At 41.2% G+C, this 18,971-nt stretch overlaps 1 protein-coding gene across 4 annotated transcripts in view; it reads right to left on the bottom strand.

The window, feature by feature from the left end:
* Positions 1 to 18,971, bottom strand: part of LOC124605508 (formin-J) — a 123,839-nt gene that overhangs the window by 21,195 nt on the left and 83,673 nt on the right. For all 4 annotated transcript variants that reach the window (XM_047137243.1, XM_047137242.1, XM_047137244.1 and 1 more), the window contains one exon: positions 6,644 to 6,841. In XM_047137243.1, coding sequence (XP_046993199.1) covers positions 6,644 to 6,841 — 198 coding nt within the window. The remainder of the gene's footprint in view (positions 1 to 6,643; positions 6,842 to 18,971) is intronic.

Here is an 18,971-nt window from a genome sequence, read left to right as displayed (position 1 = left end):
CAACTGACAGTATCACAAGTTGTAGGAGCCATGGCCTTGACGGAGGATATAAACCTGGCAGACCCAAGAGGAGACACTGAATGGATTGTTACTGGAAAATTGTGATTCTGAAACAACCAATTAAGGTCTCACATTCATTCTTCACTCAGGAAAGCTACAATGAGATGTAAAAATACCAGGAATATTTTCATTTGTGAGAAAACTGAGACAAATGACTCATTAAATGCGTGGCATTTGAGCATAATTTGGACCACTTGTGTCACAGTTTGGACATACGCTGCACCTGTGTTAGTCACCCATAACGGGATGTCTATTGCCGCTAAGTGATGGTGCTGCTGTGCAGTATTCACCATTAGCAACCCTAAGGAGTGCTTGTTCTTGCTAAAAGATGGCACTGCAGTCTACTAATACTTTAGCAGTCACTTTTTACTATGTAAATATTACACCAAATGCACAATATTGCTTTGCCATGAGCAAGCATGCACCAAGTAACACTATATAAACACAGAATCAGTCAGTAGGATCCTTTGGAGTTTAGTACAGCAATGTTAAGACTTATCTGCGCGTGCTGAAATGTAGTGTGGCATGATCGTATTTTGAGATTTAAGTCACTTAAAATCTTCTCCATTGATGTTGAATTCTCTTGAATGTGCAATAGCACTACATCTCTTCATATATTCCTGAATTTCAATATCAAAATGTTGCTACTCATTAGTATTTAAAGGAATTCAACAGTAACTTCATCTCACAGATGTATTCACAGCATCCATTACAGTTTCAGTCAGTTATATACACACGTTGCAGAGGACAGCCTACAGTTTCATGTACAACAACAACAGATGGTGCAAGTGTCTCCTTTTCCCCCAACACTGGCTCTCCTGATTTTGGCTTACTCTGTTTTTGTTTGGAGGCTTTTCTTAATCAGCAGTCAAGTATACTGCTGGAGATGTGGTTTCCTTTGGTTTTGCTGATGCAGGGAACGGGTGGCAACCTGTGGTACACAGCTGTGCGGGTGGTGGCTGGACAGTACGCGACAGTGTGTCACTTTCAGACATGAACTGTATCATATTTTGGAATGGACTGTATCATATCACACAGACTTTGTTTTATTGGTAGAATACTGAGGAAGTGCAATCAAGGAGATTGCTACAAATCTTTCGTGCAACTGGTTCAAGAATATTGCATATGGGACCTGTACCATATAGGACTAACATGAGACACTGAACGTATACAGAGAAGGGCAGAATGAATGGTCACAGGTTTGTTTAATCTGTGGGACAATGTCACAGAGATACTGAGGGAAAAAGTTTCAAGAACCGGTTTTAAATGACGGCTATAGGAACATACTACAAACCCTACGAATCACAGACTTAAGGATTGTGATGATAAATTTAGAATAATTACTGCACACACATACACCTTCAAACAATCATTCTTCCTGCACTCCGATACATGAATGGAACAGGAAGAAACCCTAGTAACTGGTATAATGAAACTTATCCTCTTTCATGCACCTCATCGTGGTTTGCAGAGTGTAGATGTAGACAGATATTTAAGGATTATATTGTCTGCTTGATAATTATCGCCATATAATCAATGTGTCAATAATGAAGATAAAGCACAATTTTATGTGTACGTGACATGAATTTGCAGAAGTCTACATCTACATCGATACTCCGCAAGCCACCCAACGGTGTGTGGCGGAGGGCACTTTACGTGCCACTGTCATTACCTCCCTTTCCTGTTCCAGTCGCGTATGGTTCGCGGGAAGAACGACTGTCTGAAAGCCTCCGTGCGCGCTCTAATCTCTCTAATTTTACATTCATGATCTCCTCGGGAGGTATAAGTAGGGGGAAACAATATATTCAATACCTCATCCAGAAACGCACCCTCTCGAAACCTGGCGAGCAAGCTACACCGCGATGCAGAGCGCCTCTCTTGCAGAGTCTACCACTTGAGTTTATTAAACATCTCCGTAACGCTATCACGGTTACCAAATAACCCTGTGACGAAACGCGCCGCTCTTCTTTGGATCTTCTCTATCTCCTCCGTCAGACCGATCTGGTACGGATCCCACACTGATGAGCAATACTCAAGTATAGGTCGAACGAGTGTTTTGTAAGCCACCTCCTTTGTTGATGGACTACATTTTCTAAGCACTCTCCCAATGAATCTCAACCTGGTACCCGCCTTACCAACAATTAATTTTATATGATCATTCCACTTCAAATCATTCCGCACGCATACTCCCAGATATTTTACAGGAGTAACTGCTACCAGTGTTTGTTCCGCTATCATATAATCATACAATAAAGGATCCTTCTTTCTATGTATTCGCAATACATTATATTTGTCTATGTTAAGGGTCAGTTGCCACTCCCTGCACCAAGTGCCTATCCGCTGCAGATCTTCCTGCATTTCGCTACAATTTTCTAATGCTGCAACTTCTCTGTATACTACAGCATCATCCGCGAAAAGCCGCATGGAACTTCCAACACTATCTACTAAGTCATTTATATATATTGTGAAAAGCAATGGTCCCATAACACTCCCCTGTGGCACGCCAGAGGTTACTTTAACGTCTGTAGATGTCTCTCCATTGACAACAACATGCTGTGTTCTGTTTGCTAAAAACTCTTCAATCCAGCCACACAGCTGGTCTGATATTCCGTAGGCTCTTACTTTGTTTATCAGGCGACAGTGCGGAACTGTATCGAATGCCTTCCGGAAGTCAAGAAAAATAGCATCTACCTGGGAGCCTGTATCTAACATTTTCTGGGTCTCATGAACAAATAAGGCGAGTTGGGTCTCACACGATCGCTGTTTCCGGAATCCATGTTGATTCCTACATAGTAGATTCTGGGTTTCCAGAAATGACATGATACGCTAGCAAAAAACATGTTCTAAAATTCTACAAGAGATCGACGTAAGAGATATAGGTCTGTAGTTTTGCGCATCTGCTCGACGACCCTTCTTGAAGACTGGGACTATCTGTGCTCTTTTCCAATCATTTGGAACCCTCCGTTCCTCTAGAGACTTGCGGTACACGGCTGTTAGAAGGGGGGCAAGTTCTTTCGCGTACTCTGTGTAGAATCGAATTGGTATCCCGTCAGGTCCAGTGGACTTTCCTCTATTGAGTGATTCCAGTTGCTTTTCTATTCCTTGGACATTTTTTCGTTTGTGCGAGGATTTAGAGAAGGAACTGCAGTGCGGTCTTCCTCTGTGAAACAGCTTTGGAAAAAGGTGTTTAGTATTTCAGCTTTACGCGTGTCATCCTCTGTTTCAATGCCATCATCATCCCGTAGTGTCTGGATATGCTGTTTCGAGCCACTTACTGATTTAACGTAAGACCAGAACTTCCTAGGATTTTCTGTCAAGTCGGTACATAGAATTTCACTTTCGAATTCAATGAACGCTTCACGCATAGCCCTCCTTACGCTAACTTTGACATCGTTTAGCTTCTGTTTGTCTGAGAGGTTTTGGCTGCGTTTAAACTTGGAGTGCAGCTCTCTTTGCTTTCGCAGTAGTTTCCTAACTTTGTTGTTGTACCACGGTGGGTTTTTCCCGTACCTCACAGTTTTACTCGGCATGTACCTGTCTAAAACGCATTTTACGATTGCCTTAAACTTTTTCCATAAACACTCAACATTGTCAGTGTCGGAACAGAAATTTTCGTTTTGATCTGTTAGGTAGTCTGAAATCTGCCTTCTATTACTCTTGCTAAATAGATAAACCTTCCTACCTTTTTTTATATTCCTATTAACTTCCATATTCAGGGATGCTGCAACGGTCTTATGATCACTCATTCCCTGTTCTGCACTTACAGAGTCGAAGAGTTTGGGTCTGTTTGTTATCAGTAGGTCCAAGATGTTATCTCCACAAGTCAGTTCTCTGTTTAATTGCTCGAGGTAATTTTCGGATAGTGCACTCAGCATAATGTCACTCAATGCTCTGTCCCTACCACCCGTCCTAAACATCTGAGTGTCCCACGCTATATCTGGTAAATTGAAATCTCCAACTAAGACTATAACACGCTGAGAAAATTTATGTGAAATGTATTCCAAATTTTCTCTCAGTTGTTCTGCCACTAATGCTGCTGAGACAGGAGGTTGGTAAAAGGAGCCAATTATTAACCTAGCTCGGTTGTTGAGTGTAACCTCCACCCATAATAATTCACAGGAACTATCCACTTCTATTTCACTACAGGATAAACTACTACTAACAGCGACGAACACTCCACCACCGGTTGCATGCAATCTATCCTTTCTAAACACCGTCTGTACCTTTGTAAAAATTTCGGCAGAATTTATCTCTGGCTTAAGCCAGCTTTCTGTACCTATAACGATTTCAGCTTCGGTGCTTTCTATCAGCGCTTGAAGTTCCGGTACTTTACCAACGCAGCTTCGACAGTTGACAATTACAATACCGATTGCTGCTTGGTCCCCGCATGTCCTGACTTTGCCCCGCACCCGTTGAGGCTGTTGCCCTTTCTGTACTTGCCCAATGCCATCTAACCTAAAAAACCGCCCAGCCCACGCCACACAACCCCTGCTACCCGTGTAGCCGCATGTTGCGTGTAGTGGACTCCTGACCTATCCAGCGGAACCCGAAACCCCACCACCCTATGGCGCAAGTCGAGGAATCTGCAGCCCACACGGTCGCAGAACCGTCTCAGCCTCTGATTCAGACCCTCCACTCGACTCTGTACCAAAGGTCCGCAGTCAGTCCTGTCGACGATGCTGCAGATGGTGAGCTCTGCTTTCATCCCGCTAGCGAGACTGGCAGTCTTCACCAAATCAGATAGCCGCCGGAAGCCAGAGAGGATTTCCTCCGATCCATAGCGACACACATCATTGGTGCCGACATGAGCGACCACCTGCAGATGGGTGCACCCTGTACCCTTCATGGCATCCGGAAGGACCCTTTCCACATCTGGAATGACTCCCCCCGGTATGCACACGGAGTGCACATTGGTTTTCTTCCCCTCTCTTGCTGCCATTTCCCTAAGGGGCCCCATTACGCGCCTGACGTTGGAGCTCCCAACTACCAGTAAGCCCACCCTCTGCAACTGCCCGGATCTTGCAGACTGAGGGGCAACCTCTGGAACAGGACAAGCAGCCATGTCAGGCCAAAGATCAGTATCAGCCTGAGACAGAGCCTGAAACCGGTTCGTCAGACAAACTGGAGAGGCTTTCCGTTCAGCCCTCCGGAATGTCTTTCGCCCCCTGGCACACCTTGAAACGACCTCCCACTCTACCACAGGTGAGGGATCAGCCTCAATGCGGGCAGTATCCCGGGCAACCACAGTCGTAGTCCGATCAGGGGATGCGTGGGACGAGCTGGCCGTCCCCGACAAACCCCCATCCGGACCCCCACAGTGATGCCCATTGGCAACAGCCTCAAGCTGTGTGACCGAAGCCAACACTGCCTGAAGCTGGGAGCGAAGGGATGCCAACTCAGCCTGCATCCGAACACAGCAGTTGCAGTCCCTATCCATGCTAAAAACTGTTTTGCAAAGAACGTCTGAACTAATCTACAGAGAGCGCAAACAAATCAACAAAATTTAAACGGTTATTAAAATACAAGATTGCCTAGTAAATGCAGTAATGCTGCTACTTGCGCACTGCTGACACTGCTCGGCGGCGGAAGAAGACTAAGCGAAATTACACTATTCAGGTACTAAAACGCGATGCTACACTCTCAAATACTATAATACGCCCGAAATTTATGAATTAAACAATGCAAGTACCAAAAACACGCAAAGAAATTAAGAATTAAACTATGTAACAAACGAGTGAGCTAGGAGTATACGACTTGCTGCTCAGCTGCTTATCCAACGGCGGCAGGGAGCACACTGACTGTGACCAACCGACACTGGTCGTTCAAAACAAAAACAGTAGACAAACGACTACGCGAATTTACACTATTCAGGTATTAAAACGCGATGCTACAACTCTCAAATACTATAATACGCCCGAAATTTATGAATTAAACAATGCAAGTACCAAAAACACGCAAAGAAATTAAGAATTAAACTATGTAACAAACGAGTGAGCTAGGAGTATACGACTTGCTGCTCAGCTGCTTATCCAACGGCGGCAGGGAGCACACTGAACTGTGGTCTGTTTGAAAGTGAGTCTCAGTGTGTTAACTACTGTGCCACTTCATATGGTGATTTTGTTTAGTTACATTAACGGAGTTATCAGAATCCAAATTAGAACATATAAATACACTCTAATCACAAACTTGTGTGTTGGAAATTAATATACAGCTTAGCATTTACTTAATACTTTTTCACTTTATATCAATATTTTTGGAAACGTGGAAAGAGCAGTTTGTCACAAAGTGAAGTTTCTAACTGAGAAACAAACTATGATTAACTAGTCTTAAACAATGGCAGTATAACTAATAATAGGAACATTTGTGATAGGAACTTTTTTCTTATGAATGGATTTGGTGTACCACTTTTTGATCAGTTAACCATATATTATGATTCCTAGACCATCAGTACTGCATAAATCATTGAGCCAATAAAAACACTCATTTATGTAAACTGACTACGAAAAATGAATGTTCAAAAAATTTACTGAAAAATCATCTTTGGCTTAAAGGTCTTTCAGTCAAATTTATCTTTTGCACATACCCATGTTCTCGGAAGTGAACGCTTATGTCAATAATTGGACCAAATACTTCAAAACGTTTCCGCAACTGAGCCTTTGATGTTCCTTCATCAATGCGCCCAACATAAATGACTCGGCGTTCCTCAACTTGACGCTGTTTTTCACGGTCACTTATCTGGGAGATGTTTCTGCAGCGTGGTCCACGGAATGGAGAACGTGACCTGCCGAGAGCAAACAAACATGAACACTGTAAATGCAACCATGCATCGTTTTCTTTGAAAATGAACAGTTTTTGATTGATGTTACAGTACCAACAATAGTTTTTCTTCCTATGAGTAATATAAGCATGAAAAACACACAAAACATGTTGGATAAATACCAAGGAGAAAAAAATTCAAACAGTGTTTCACAAGACAAAATAATTTCACAAATGTAGTTGTTCTGATTCTGCCACTGCAAATGCTAAAAATGGCAAACAATGACCCAACATATGAAACCAAGGCAGCCACTGTGAAATTCACCAAGCAATTTAGGAAAACTGTGGTAAACCTAAACCTGGATAACTGAAAGAGAATGTGAACTGTGGTCTGTTTGAAAGTGAGTCTCAGTGTGTTAACTATTGTGCCACTTCATATGGTGATTTTGTTTAGTTACATTAACGGAGTTATCAGAATCCAAATTAGAACATATAAATACACTCTAATCACAAACTTGTGTGTTGGAAATTAATATACAGCTTAGCATTTACTTAATACTTTTTCACTTTATATCACGTACTATCGACTCGGGTTAATTCAAAGAAAGCATCGAAATGTGATACATCACTATTTGGCAGTTGTTTTGTTCAACTAATGACACAGAAAAGACATTATAAATGAGTTCTGTGCAAAAATTTCCAGAATATTTGTAATTTTGTGCTGATAGTGTGTTGAAGCGAAATGTGGTTGGCATCACTGCACACACCTGCGTCTAATATGTAACTGCAACAAGGTTCATTTTTGTATGCCTGTTAGTTATTGTTTGATGCTGTGTAGAGTAGAATGTTGTGTCGCATAGTTAGCAAATTTCGAAATGGCAGAGTTAGTGGCACAATGCGTCAGCATTAAATTTTGCATGGAACTCAAGAAAACCTCTACGGAGACACACTAAATGATGCAGGAAGCCTACAGTGATGAATGCTTGAGCTGCACTGTGTTACCAATGGTTTACATGGTTTAAAAATGGGCGGATGGAAGTTGAGGATGGTCCTCATTGAGCAGGTCTTTCGATGTCTACCGACAACACACCTGTCAGGAATGTCAACAAAACTGTGTGTGTAAATGGAAGGCTGAATATCTGAGAGATTGCAGAAGAATGTAAGACTTCAACTGGATCATGTCATGAAATCCTGACACAGCATCTTTGAATGCATCATGTTGCCACCAAGTTCGACCCAAGGCGTATGAGTCAAGACCACAAGACCTTCACCTCCTAATCCGAGCTTTTGGATAGCACAAATGAGAATGAGATGTTCCTTAAGAGAATCATAACACGTGATGAGACATGGATCTACGGTTATGATACTGGGACGGTGAAAGGACGAAGATCTGTACTGATAGATGAGATAAAAGATGATCTGCAGATGGTGTTTCACGCGATTCAGCACGAGGTGTACTAAAACTGCTTCCGGAAGTGAAAATGACATAGGGAGCGGTGTATTAACTGTGTAGGAAAGTATTTTGAAGGAGACCATGCACAATAAGTAAAAGGTGGGTGTAGAAAAATATTGTGGACAAAGTTGCAAATTTTTTTGAACAGACATTATATAAGACAAGAACACTATACTTTCTCCTTCCACAAAATGTACTGAAATAAGTTGTCACTGTCTGGTTCATTATGCAAATATAACAATAAGCATTTCTAAAATGTACTATGTGATCCAAAGTATCTGGACACCCCCAAGAACATACATTTTTCATATTAGGTGCAGTGTGCTGCCACCTACTGCTAGGTCCATCAGCGACCTCAGTAGTCATTAGACATTGTGAGAGAGCAGAATGAGGCACTCCGCAGAACTCACGCACTTTGAACAAGGTCAGGTGATTGGGTGTCACTTGTCACACGTCTGTAAGCGAGATTTCCACACTCGTAAACACCCCTAGGTCGACTATTTCCAATGTGATAGTGAAGTGGAGATGTGAAGGGACACGTACAGCACAATAGCGTACAGGCTGACCTCGTCTGTTGACTGACAGAGACCGCCAACAGTTGAAGAGGGTTGTAATCTGAAATACACAGACAACTATCCAGACCATCGCACAGGAATTCCAAACTGCATCAGGATCCACAGCAAGTACTATGACATTTAGGTAGGAGGTCAGAAAACTTGGATTTCATGGTCGAGCAGCTGCTCTTAAGCAACACATCTCGCTGACACTGGATGATTGAACAGTCGAAAAACATTGTGCGGAGTGACAAATCATGGTACATGATGCGGCGATCCGATGGCAGGGTGTGGGTATGGCGAAAGCCCAGTGAATGTCATCTACCAGTGTGTCTGGTGCAAGCAGTGAAATTAGGAGGCGGTGGTGTTATGGTGTAGTCATGTTTTTCATAGAGGGGGCATGCACCCCTTGTTGTTTTGCATGGCACTATCACAGCACAGGCCTGCACTGATGTTTTAAGAACATTCTTGCTTCCCGCTGTTGAAGAGCAATTTGGGGATGGTGATTGCATCTTTCAACATGATCAAGCATCTGTTCATAATGCATGGCCTTTGGCGGAGTGGTTACATGACAATGACATCCCTGTAATGGACTGGCCTGCCCAGAGTCCTGACCTGAATCCTATAGAACATCTTTAAGATGTTTTGGAACGCCGACTTCGTGGCAGGTCCCACGGACTGACATCAATACCTCGCCCCAGTGCAGCACTCTGTGAGGAATTGAGATTTTCTTTTTCCATCACAAATAGCCATAAAGCAGTAGGTTTTACATCAAACTTCCAGAATTATGATTTTTCATTAAAACACGCTCTCTGCCATTCCCCAAGAAACCTTCCAGCACCAGATTGAACATATGCCTGCGGGAAGCTGTCATCAAGGCTAAGAGTGGGCCAATGCTGTATTGAATTCCAGCATTACCAATGGAGGGCACCACGATCTTGTAAGTCATTTTCAGCCAGGTTTCCAGATACTTTTGATCGCATAGGGTATATCCCTTACTAAAGTAACTGTATTAACTTTTTCATTTTTCTTTATGCAAGCAATTATCTACAGCAATTTTAATCACCCTGCTTCCTACCACGAGTGGGCATTCCAGTTTTCATGGAGGGGGATGGGCAGTAAGTGCTTTAAAAACATTAAGTTTCCAAAACATTTTGACATAAAGGATTTCATGCATGGTTATTACTGTATCCTTCAACCTGCTGTAAATCGGCTTCGTAAATTTGATAAAATAAAGTTACTTATCTACTCTATAAATCACCATTAATGTGGAACCAATTGGGGGTTATAAAATTTAATTACTAATAGAGATAAAAAAAAGGGTGGTTGGTAAAAAAATTGACTACCAAAATGACCTACAGGAACCGATTTGGTACAACAGCTTGCATTTGACCTCAGTATGGTGAGCCACAGTATTGGAGAGTCAATGGAGAACAGACACGTGCATAATCTGTAAAATATTGGGTTTATTATTATCCGTCACAGGAAGAACTATGTTCCAGCTCAGAGTTGTGAAATAAGCAGGAAACAAAATATTAACATTCCTGAGAAATGAGATATATTTTGATGTGGAGGGCCCCTGTCAATAGAAAGTGCAATCCTTCTTAGTCTACTCAAATATTGGCATACTAATTCCAAAGTAATCTTGTAAAAACGTTTGTAGCCATCCAGTCAATTCTAATGCAACCTTAACTGTAAAGTCTTTTTTATGCTCACAAAAAATGTGATTCAAAACTTCCAGGTTAGTAAAGACAGTAAGTTTTTACAAGCAACTGACAAAAAATAATTTGAGATTTTTTTATGATTATCTAAAGCCTTAATATCAGCAGCGATTTCTAATTGATGCTTTAGCCTGGCAGTTAAACTATGTGGCTGGTATCCTGAAGGCTGCGAGGTTAAAATCCTATTGGGTGTACACCTTTATTATTTTATCTTTACCGAAATGACTGATCATTATTTATTCAATATTTAAAATTATGTGGACAAAGAGTCTAAATGACAAACTAATGCAACAAAGAAAAAATTGAGAGCAAATAAAAAAAGTTAATATGTTGATTAAAATGACGCAACTAGAGATTAGAATTGAAAAACATCATGTTTAAACTAATCAATTAATAAAAATGATGACCACTCATCTTGATAAAAATGTAAAAAAGAATCAGTCTGCACCCAAAAAGATTTGAACCTGCAACCTTCAGCATACTAGTGAAATTACCACTAGATTATGGCATTGTTTGGAAATCAATACTAATTTCAAAACTCTAGTGATTTACCAAGAAATTTTGAATTTTCCTTTTTGTCATTGCTCACAAACAAGGACTCTCCTTCATGGTGAATGGCTGCAGGGTATGGTCCCTGGTACCTATCCCACACCACCGTATACATTGTTTCAAGAAGTCAGTCTCTCGCCTGGGAACCTCTCCTTGTTATTGGTGCCTCTTCTGGAGCATGTTTCTTGGATGTGTAAATTATCAAAGACCCCAGTTTCATGAAAACTGAAAATGTTCATGGATTCTTAGCCTTGAAACGGCAAGGCCAAGTATTGCTCGCCCTTTATTCCACAGGTCTGCATTCTCTACTTAAGTTTATAAAATTTTTCGAACTGACCTAACAAGACACAAAGTATGACATGCTCTAGTCTTTCATGCTGTACATTTTATCCTATAACTTTCCATTACTTGAAATCATTTCAGGAAGATGGTTATACACTTTGAATGACAAGTACAGTTTTCCTCACTCCCAACCCCCTCTCCGTCCTCCCCACCATTGCATTTTGCACATAAAAGAAACTTCCAGAATTGTGATTTTTCATTAAAACACACAAAATAAGCACCAAAACACATTTCTTTGCAGTTTTGAGCAAATTACGATTGAGATTGTCTTTTTCCATCACAAATAGCCATAAAGCAGTAGGTTTTACAGCAAAAGGAATATTTAGTTTCTAGGTGTTCAGAAAGACAGTAAGCTGTTGCGAAAAGCCCACGTTCAGGATCTTGTTCAAAGACTTAATACTGCCATTTTTACTATTCGAACGGTAGTGAGTGATTGTTTGACAAGAAAATTAGTCTACTTTGCTGATTTTCAATCGCTTGTCGTACGGTATTATATTTTGGGGTAACTCTTCCCATTCTGAAAGGATATTTTTGGCTCAGAAACGACGGTTCGGGCAATAAGTGGTGTAAGTTAACGAACCTCTTGTCGACCTCTGTTCACGAGTCTGGGTATTTTGACATTGGCTTCTCTCTCTCTCTCTCTCTCTCTCTCTCTCTCTCTCTCTCTATATATATATATATATATATATATATATATATATATATATATATATATATATATATATATATATATATATATATATTCCTTACTGTCATTTCTTGTTAACAATATTAGCTTATTCCCAAGAATAAGCAACTCTTGTGCAAAAAAGTGTGCAGTATACTGCTGCATCCATTTTCAATAAGCTACCAATCGAATTCAAAAATTTTAGCAATAATCCACGTGCTTTCCAATTGAAACCGAAGAGTTTCCTCATGGGTCACTCCTTCTATTCTGTCGAGGAGTTCCTTCAAAAATTAAGCTGATTCTTATTGTATTGTTGATTGCATTTACTTAAACTTATGGAGTGACTTTTTTCGGGTTCCTAAACATTTTATTTTTATCTGTTATTACTTTTATATTGTAATTTCATGTACTGACATGTTCCATGACCTTGAAGATTTGCTCCTCAATTTGATCCTATGGAACTTGACGCGTAAATAAAACAAAATAAATAACAACCATAAAATTACAAGGAGGCACAGTGGCTAGCTAGTAATTACCCTCAGGTGGTGAAATTCCAGTACTGCTGATCGAAACATTTAAAAGTGATAAAAGTAACACTAATTTTCGGAACTGTTGGTTCCTTTCTCAGAGAGGAAAGTGGGATGGGTCAGGGAAAATTACAAAATGGTTCAAATGGCTCTGAGCACTCTGGGACTTAACATCTTAGGTTATCAGTCCCCTAGAACTTAGAACTACTTAAACCTAACTAACCTAAGGACATCACACACATCCATGCCCGAGGCAGGATTCGAACCTGCAACCGTAGCAGTCCCGCAGTTTCGGACTGCAGCGCCTAGAAGCGCAAGGCCACTGCGGCCGGCGGAAAATTACAAAGGAAAGACACTTGACTCAGACCTTAAGTTGAGAGACACATTCCCTATCCTCAAAAAATGCAAAGCCTGAATGACCTGCCCCAGCTTTCTAACTTTCCCCAAACTATCCTCCATTCTCTGTAAGGGAGAAACTAATAATTCTGAATTCTAGGATTCACGTCTTCATTTTTAAATGCGTGTATCTGAAATAGCAGAATTATGCCTACCAAAAAGTGAGTACTTGTCAATAATTGTCTATTTGTAACTGAAAAATTAATGTTTCTTAATATGTGATGGTAATTCCATGAAACTATGCAAGATACACAATCTGACGTTTCAATAAACAGAAAAATGTGGTGATGGTTTCATTTTTCAACATCAAAACATTTCAACAGCCAGATGTCAGTTTTGTTTAATACATCTTGAACTCAATAAATTTCAGGAAATAGTTACTGTTTTCAAGTGCATTGTATAACATTCATGGAAGGGGGGAAGGGGGGGGGGGGGGGGAGGTGAGGGAACACATAACAAAAGAATTACCCAGATGGGATGGAAATCTGTAGATGTGGTGTACATGTACAGACAACCAAACAACTACAATTTCAGAAAAACTGGATAGTTTATTCAAGAGAACGAGCTTCACAAATTGAGCAAGTCAATAATGTGTTGGTCCACATTTGGCTCTTGCGCAAGCAGTTATTCGGCTTGGCACTCATCTGACTGGTGGAGGCTGAGGGATATCGTGCCAAATTCTGTCCGACTGGAGCGTCAGATTATGAAAATCCTGAGGTGATTGAAGGGCCCTGCCCATAATGCTCCGTATATTCTCAATTGGGGAGAGATCTGGCGACCATGCTGGCCACAGTAGGGTTTGACAAGCACAAAGACAAGCTATAGAAACTCTCGCTGTGTGTGAGAAGACATTACTTGCTGAAATGAAAGCCCAGGATGGCTTGCCACGGAGGGCAACAAAATGGGGCACAGAATATCAACAACATACCACTGTGTTGTAAGGTTGCTGCGGATGACAACCGAAGGGTTACTGCTATGAAATGAAATGGCACCCTGGGCCATCACTCCTGGATGTCGCGCTGTATGGCGGGCGAGTCAGGTTGGTATCCCACCGCTTTCCAGGGCGTCTCCAAACACACCTTCAATGGTCATCAGGTCTCAATTCAAAGCAGCATACATTAATGAAGAGGCCTGCTTCAAACTGAGCCCTGAAAACCAGTGAAGACCTATCTGGAGATGCCCTGGACAGTGGCAGGACACAAACCTGACTGTCACCCGGCATACGTGAGTGATGGACTGAGATGCCAATTTACTCAATAGCAGGACCTCTTTGGCTGACATCTCATCTGCAGCATCCTTACAGCACAGTGATACATCAGCAATATTCTACATCCCATTTTGTTGCCATTCATGGCAAGCCATCCTGGGCTTACAACAAGATAAGGGCCACCCACACACAATGTGTGTGTGTGTGTGTGTGTGTGTGTGTGTGTGTGTGTGTGTGTGTGTGTGTGTGTGTGTGTGGGGGGGGGGGGAGGGGGGGGGGGGGAAGGAGGAGAATGAGTGGTGGGTATTTCTCTTTTTTCGATGAAGGCTCTGGTTGGTTGGTTGGTTGGTTGTTTCGGGGAAGGAGACCAGACAGCGAGGTCATCGGTCTCATCGGATCAGGGAAGGACGGGGAAGGAAGTCGGCCGTGCCCTTTGAAAGGAACCATCCCGACATTTGCCTGGAGCGATTTAGGGAAATCACAGAAAACCTAAATCAGGATGGCCGGACGCGGGATTGAACCGTCGTCCTCCTGAATGCGAGTCCAGTGCCTAGAAGGCTCTGGCCAAATGCTTGTGTGTAAGTGTCTTTTAATTGTGACTTGTCTCCAACTTAGCATGTTATTTTACGGTAAGTAGCAGTCTTATCTTTTCCTGCATTATTGATACACTGTACACTGTTTGACTACAGAAGTGTGGTGCAGGTAACAATTCTGTAAGACAAATTTACCCGGTCTTGTTGGCACTGTCAAAAAACGAAACAGGAGAGGAGTGCCATCTGCTTTGAGTAGTGCTCCTCTCCAGTGAAATGAAGTTACTTCTTGAAATAAGGGGAAAATTTTAGCCCTAAGATGGAAAGACAAAAGGGACGTTTACATGCTAAGCTCAAGATACAGAGGTGACATGATATGCAAACAGAAGAGGAAGAGAAAAACACAAACCAGGAGCAGTACTTGACTACAGTAAGAACAAGTTTGATGTCAATCTCAGTGACCATCATTGGGACAGGTGGAGGACAAAGCTATCATCCCATCTCATCCTGATTGCAACTTCAAATGTGCATGTGCTGCACATGCAAGTGACAAACAAAAAAATTGGAACAGCCATTTCATTTCTGCTGCTTGCAAAGACTAATCACCAAATACCCATTCCAACAGGGAAGAAGAAGGCACAGAAAACATGTAGAGTGTGCTCAGAGAGGGGCAAGAAGGATGGAGGAGTCACCAGAAGCAAGTATACTTTATTTCACTGTGTGGTACGCAAAGGGAGGTTTTCTGTGCAACCCTGCTTCCAGTTATACCACTCATTCAAAAAAGAACTATTTGAAACAAAAAATCATTCGCAGAAATTTAACAGTTACGATCTCTGTACACAAATACATGAACTCCACCATTTATATAAATAAACAGTATATAATACGCAAAAACATTTTTTTCGTATCAGAAAACAGCTTCTTTAGTTTTGTGGTGATGACAGGTTACAAAACATGGCAACATAAATGACATGTATTTGAAGAAGAAAGAATAAACTTTATTTTGGTCAAAGTAAAACATATTTATGAGTATTCCTGAATCTGTACCATACGGACGAAGTACTGTAAAAATGGCTGGCACTGAGTGAAGGAGACAGAGAAAATAGGCTGGCACTGAGTAAGTAGATTTTCATATATGCATGGCCCTCAAATTGATAATCATCATACTTGAAAATATGTTTTTTTTTTTTGTATCTAAATTCAAAGGGGTAGGTAAGTTGAAAATGTAAATGCCATTTTATAACAGCAGATTCAAAAATGAAGGAAATGAACTCCTGGACTTGTTATGTACTTCAAACTTTCATTACGGCTACGTTCAAACAGAACAACAGGAGGTTCTCCCATGGGATATGTGGGAATACTACAACCGGGGAATAGATTTGGAGGAGGACCGTGGCTTGACTTGCCACAAAGTAAAGTCACTGATATCATTGAAATGCATTAACATGAAATTACATCAAGTACTTCAATTCAATTTATATATATTTCTATAACAAGGTAAGCCAGAACCTGTTACAAAAACTGTTTCCCCATTTCGCAGCCTGGCACAAATTTTCATTTGGCATAACATATTTACACACTAATGACACTGAACGAAACAATTAACACTTTACTGAAGTCTACACATATAGGGAGTGGGAAACACGAAAAGGCTGCCAAGTACTTTAGGAAGTGGGCAACATGAAAGACCTGCCAAGAAGTATAAGGAAAACAGAAAATGTATAGCAAATATGCAGAAGTATCTACTATTAGACTTCATAATAAATAATGCAAAACCTGAGGTATTGAACACTGATATGAATATTGTTAAGTGATCAAACTAATGTCACTGAAGGCATTCTCACCATAAAACACAAAAGGAAGAGGGAGTGAATTTTGTTGGGCCTGGTGGTTGAGGATGTATTAACTATCAAATTATCTTGGGCATTACTCCATCTACATGCTAAAATATTCAATGTTACGACTGCCAATGTTTCTGCGAACTTAGTTTACAAGACAGAAATCAAAGCAATCACTTGCTCAAATATAAACCTTCTTAAAAATTGTTGTTGTTGTTGTCTTCAGTCCTGAGACTGGTTTGATGCAGCTCTCCATGCTACACTATCCTGTGCAAGCTTCTTCATCTCCCAGTACCTACTGCAACCTACATCCTTCTGAATCTGCTTAGTGTATTCATCTCTTGGTCTCCCTCAATTTTTACCCTCCACGCTGCCCTCCAATACTAAATTGGTGATCCCTTGATGCCTCAGGACATGTCCTACCAACTGATCCCTTTTTCTGGTCAAGTAGTGCCACAAACTCCTCTTCTCCCCAATTCTATTCAATACCTCCTCAGTAGTTATGTGATCTACCCATCTAATCTTCAGCATTCTTCTGTAGCACCACATTTCGAAAGCTTCTATTCCCTTCTTGTCTAAACTATTTATCGTCCATGTTTCACTTCCATACATGACTACACTCCATACAAATACTTTCACAAACGACTTCCTAACACTTAAATCTATACTCGATGTTAACAAATTTCTCTTCTTCAGAAACGCTTTCCTTGCCATTGCCAGTCTACATTTTATATCCTCTCTACTTCGACCATCATCAGTTATTTTGCTTCCCAAATACCAAAACTCCTTTACCACTTTAAGTGTCTCATTTCCTGATCTAATTCCCTCAGCATCACCTGACATAATTTAACTACATTCCATTATCCTCGTTTTGCTTTTGTTGAAATTCATCTTATATCCTCCTTTCAAGACACTGTCCATTCCGTTCAACTGCTCTTCCAAGTCCTTTGCTGTCTCTGACAGAATTACAATGTCATCGGCAAACCTCAAAGTTTTTATTTCTTCTCCTTGAATTTTAATACCTACTCCAAATTTTTCTTGTTTCCTTTACTGCTTGCTCAATATACACATTGAATAACATCGGGGACAGGCTACAACCCTGTCTCACTCCCTTACCAACCACTGCTTCCCTTTCATGTCCCTCGACTCTTATAACTGCCATCTGGTTTCTGTACAAATTGTAAATAGCCTTTCACTCCCTGTATTTTACCCCTGCCACCTTTAGAATTTGAAAGAGAGTATTCTAGTCAAGATTGTCAAAAGCTTCCTCTAAGTCTAGAAATGCTAGAAACGTAGGTTTGCCTTTCCTTAATCTTTCTTCTAAAATAAGTCGTAGGGTCAGTATAGCCTCACGTGTTCCAACATTTTTATGGAATCCGAACTGATCTTCCCCGAGGTCGGCTTCTATCAGTTTTTCCATTCGTCTGTACAGAATTCGTGTTAGTATTTTGCACCTGTGACTTATTAAACTGATAGTTCGGTAATTTTTACATCTGTCAACACCTGCTTTCTTTGGGATTGGAATTATTATGTTCTTCTTGAAGTCAGAGGGTATTTCACCTGTCTCATACATCTTGCTCACCAGATGGTAGAGTTTTGTCAGGACTGGCTCTCCAAGGCTGTCAGTAGTTGTAATGGAATGTTGTCTACTCCTGGGGCCTTGTTTCGTCTCAGTTCTTTGAGTGCTCTGTCAAGCTCTTCACGGGGTATCGTATCTCCCATTTCATCTGTGGTGTCACCGCCAGACACCACACTTGCTAGGTGGTAGCCTTTAAATCGGCCGCGGTCCGTTAGTATACGTCGGACCCGCGTGTCGCCACTGTCAGTGATTGTAGACCGAGCGCCACCACACGGCATGTCTAGAGAGACGTTCTAGCACTCGCCCCAGTTGTACAGCCAACTTAGCCTGAGATGGATCACTGACAACTACGCTTTCATTTGCCGAGACGATAGTTAGCATAGCCTTCAGCTACGTCATTTGCTACGACCTAGCAAGGCGCCATAGCATTTGATATTATTTTATATTGTGGTTATAACATGTACCGTCAAGAGAGATGTTCTACAATTATGGATTAAAGTTAAGTATTCCAAGAACTACGTTCTTTTCTTTATAGGATAATTACTTTACCTTATTCCAGACTTCGCGCCAGTCAGCGTGTAATTAAACGCGTGCATTTCGGCCTCCTCTAACAACACAGTGTTGGCTCTTCTGCCAACACTACATCATCTTCATCTACATCCCCTTCCATTTCCATAATATTGTCCTCAAGTACATCACCCTTGTATAGACCCTCTATATACTGCTTCCACCTTTCTGTTTTCCCTTCTTTGCTTAGAACTGGGTTTCCATCTGAGTTCTTGATATTTATAC

Source organism: Schistocerca americana, chromosome 3 (assembly GCF_021461395.2).
Source record: "Schistocerca americana isolate TAMUIC-IGC-003095 chromosome 3, iqSchAmer2.1, whole genome shotgun sequence".
Classification (NCBI taxonomy): Eukaryota; Metazoa; Arthropoda; class Insecta; order Orthoptera; family Acrididae; genus Schistocerca; species Schistocerca americana.
Note: the sequence above shows the minus strand (reverse complement) of the source record. Positions and strands in the feature narration are given on the sequence as shown.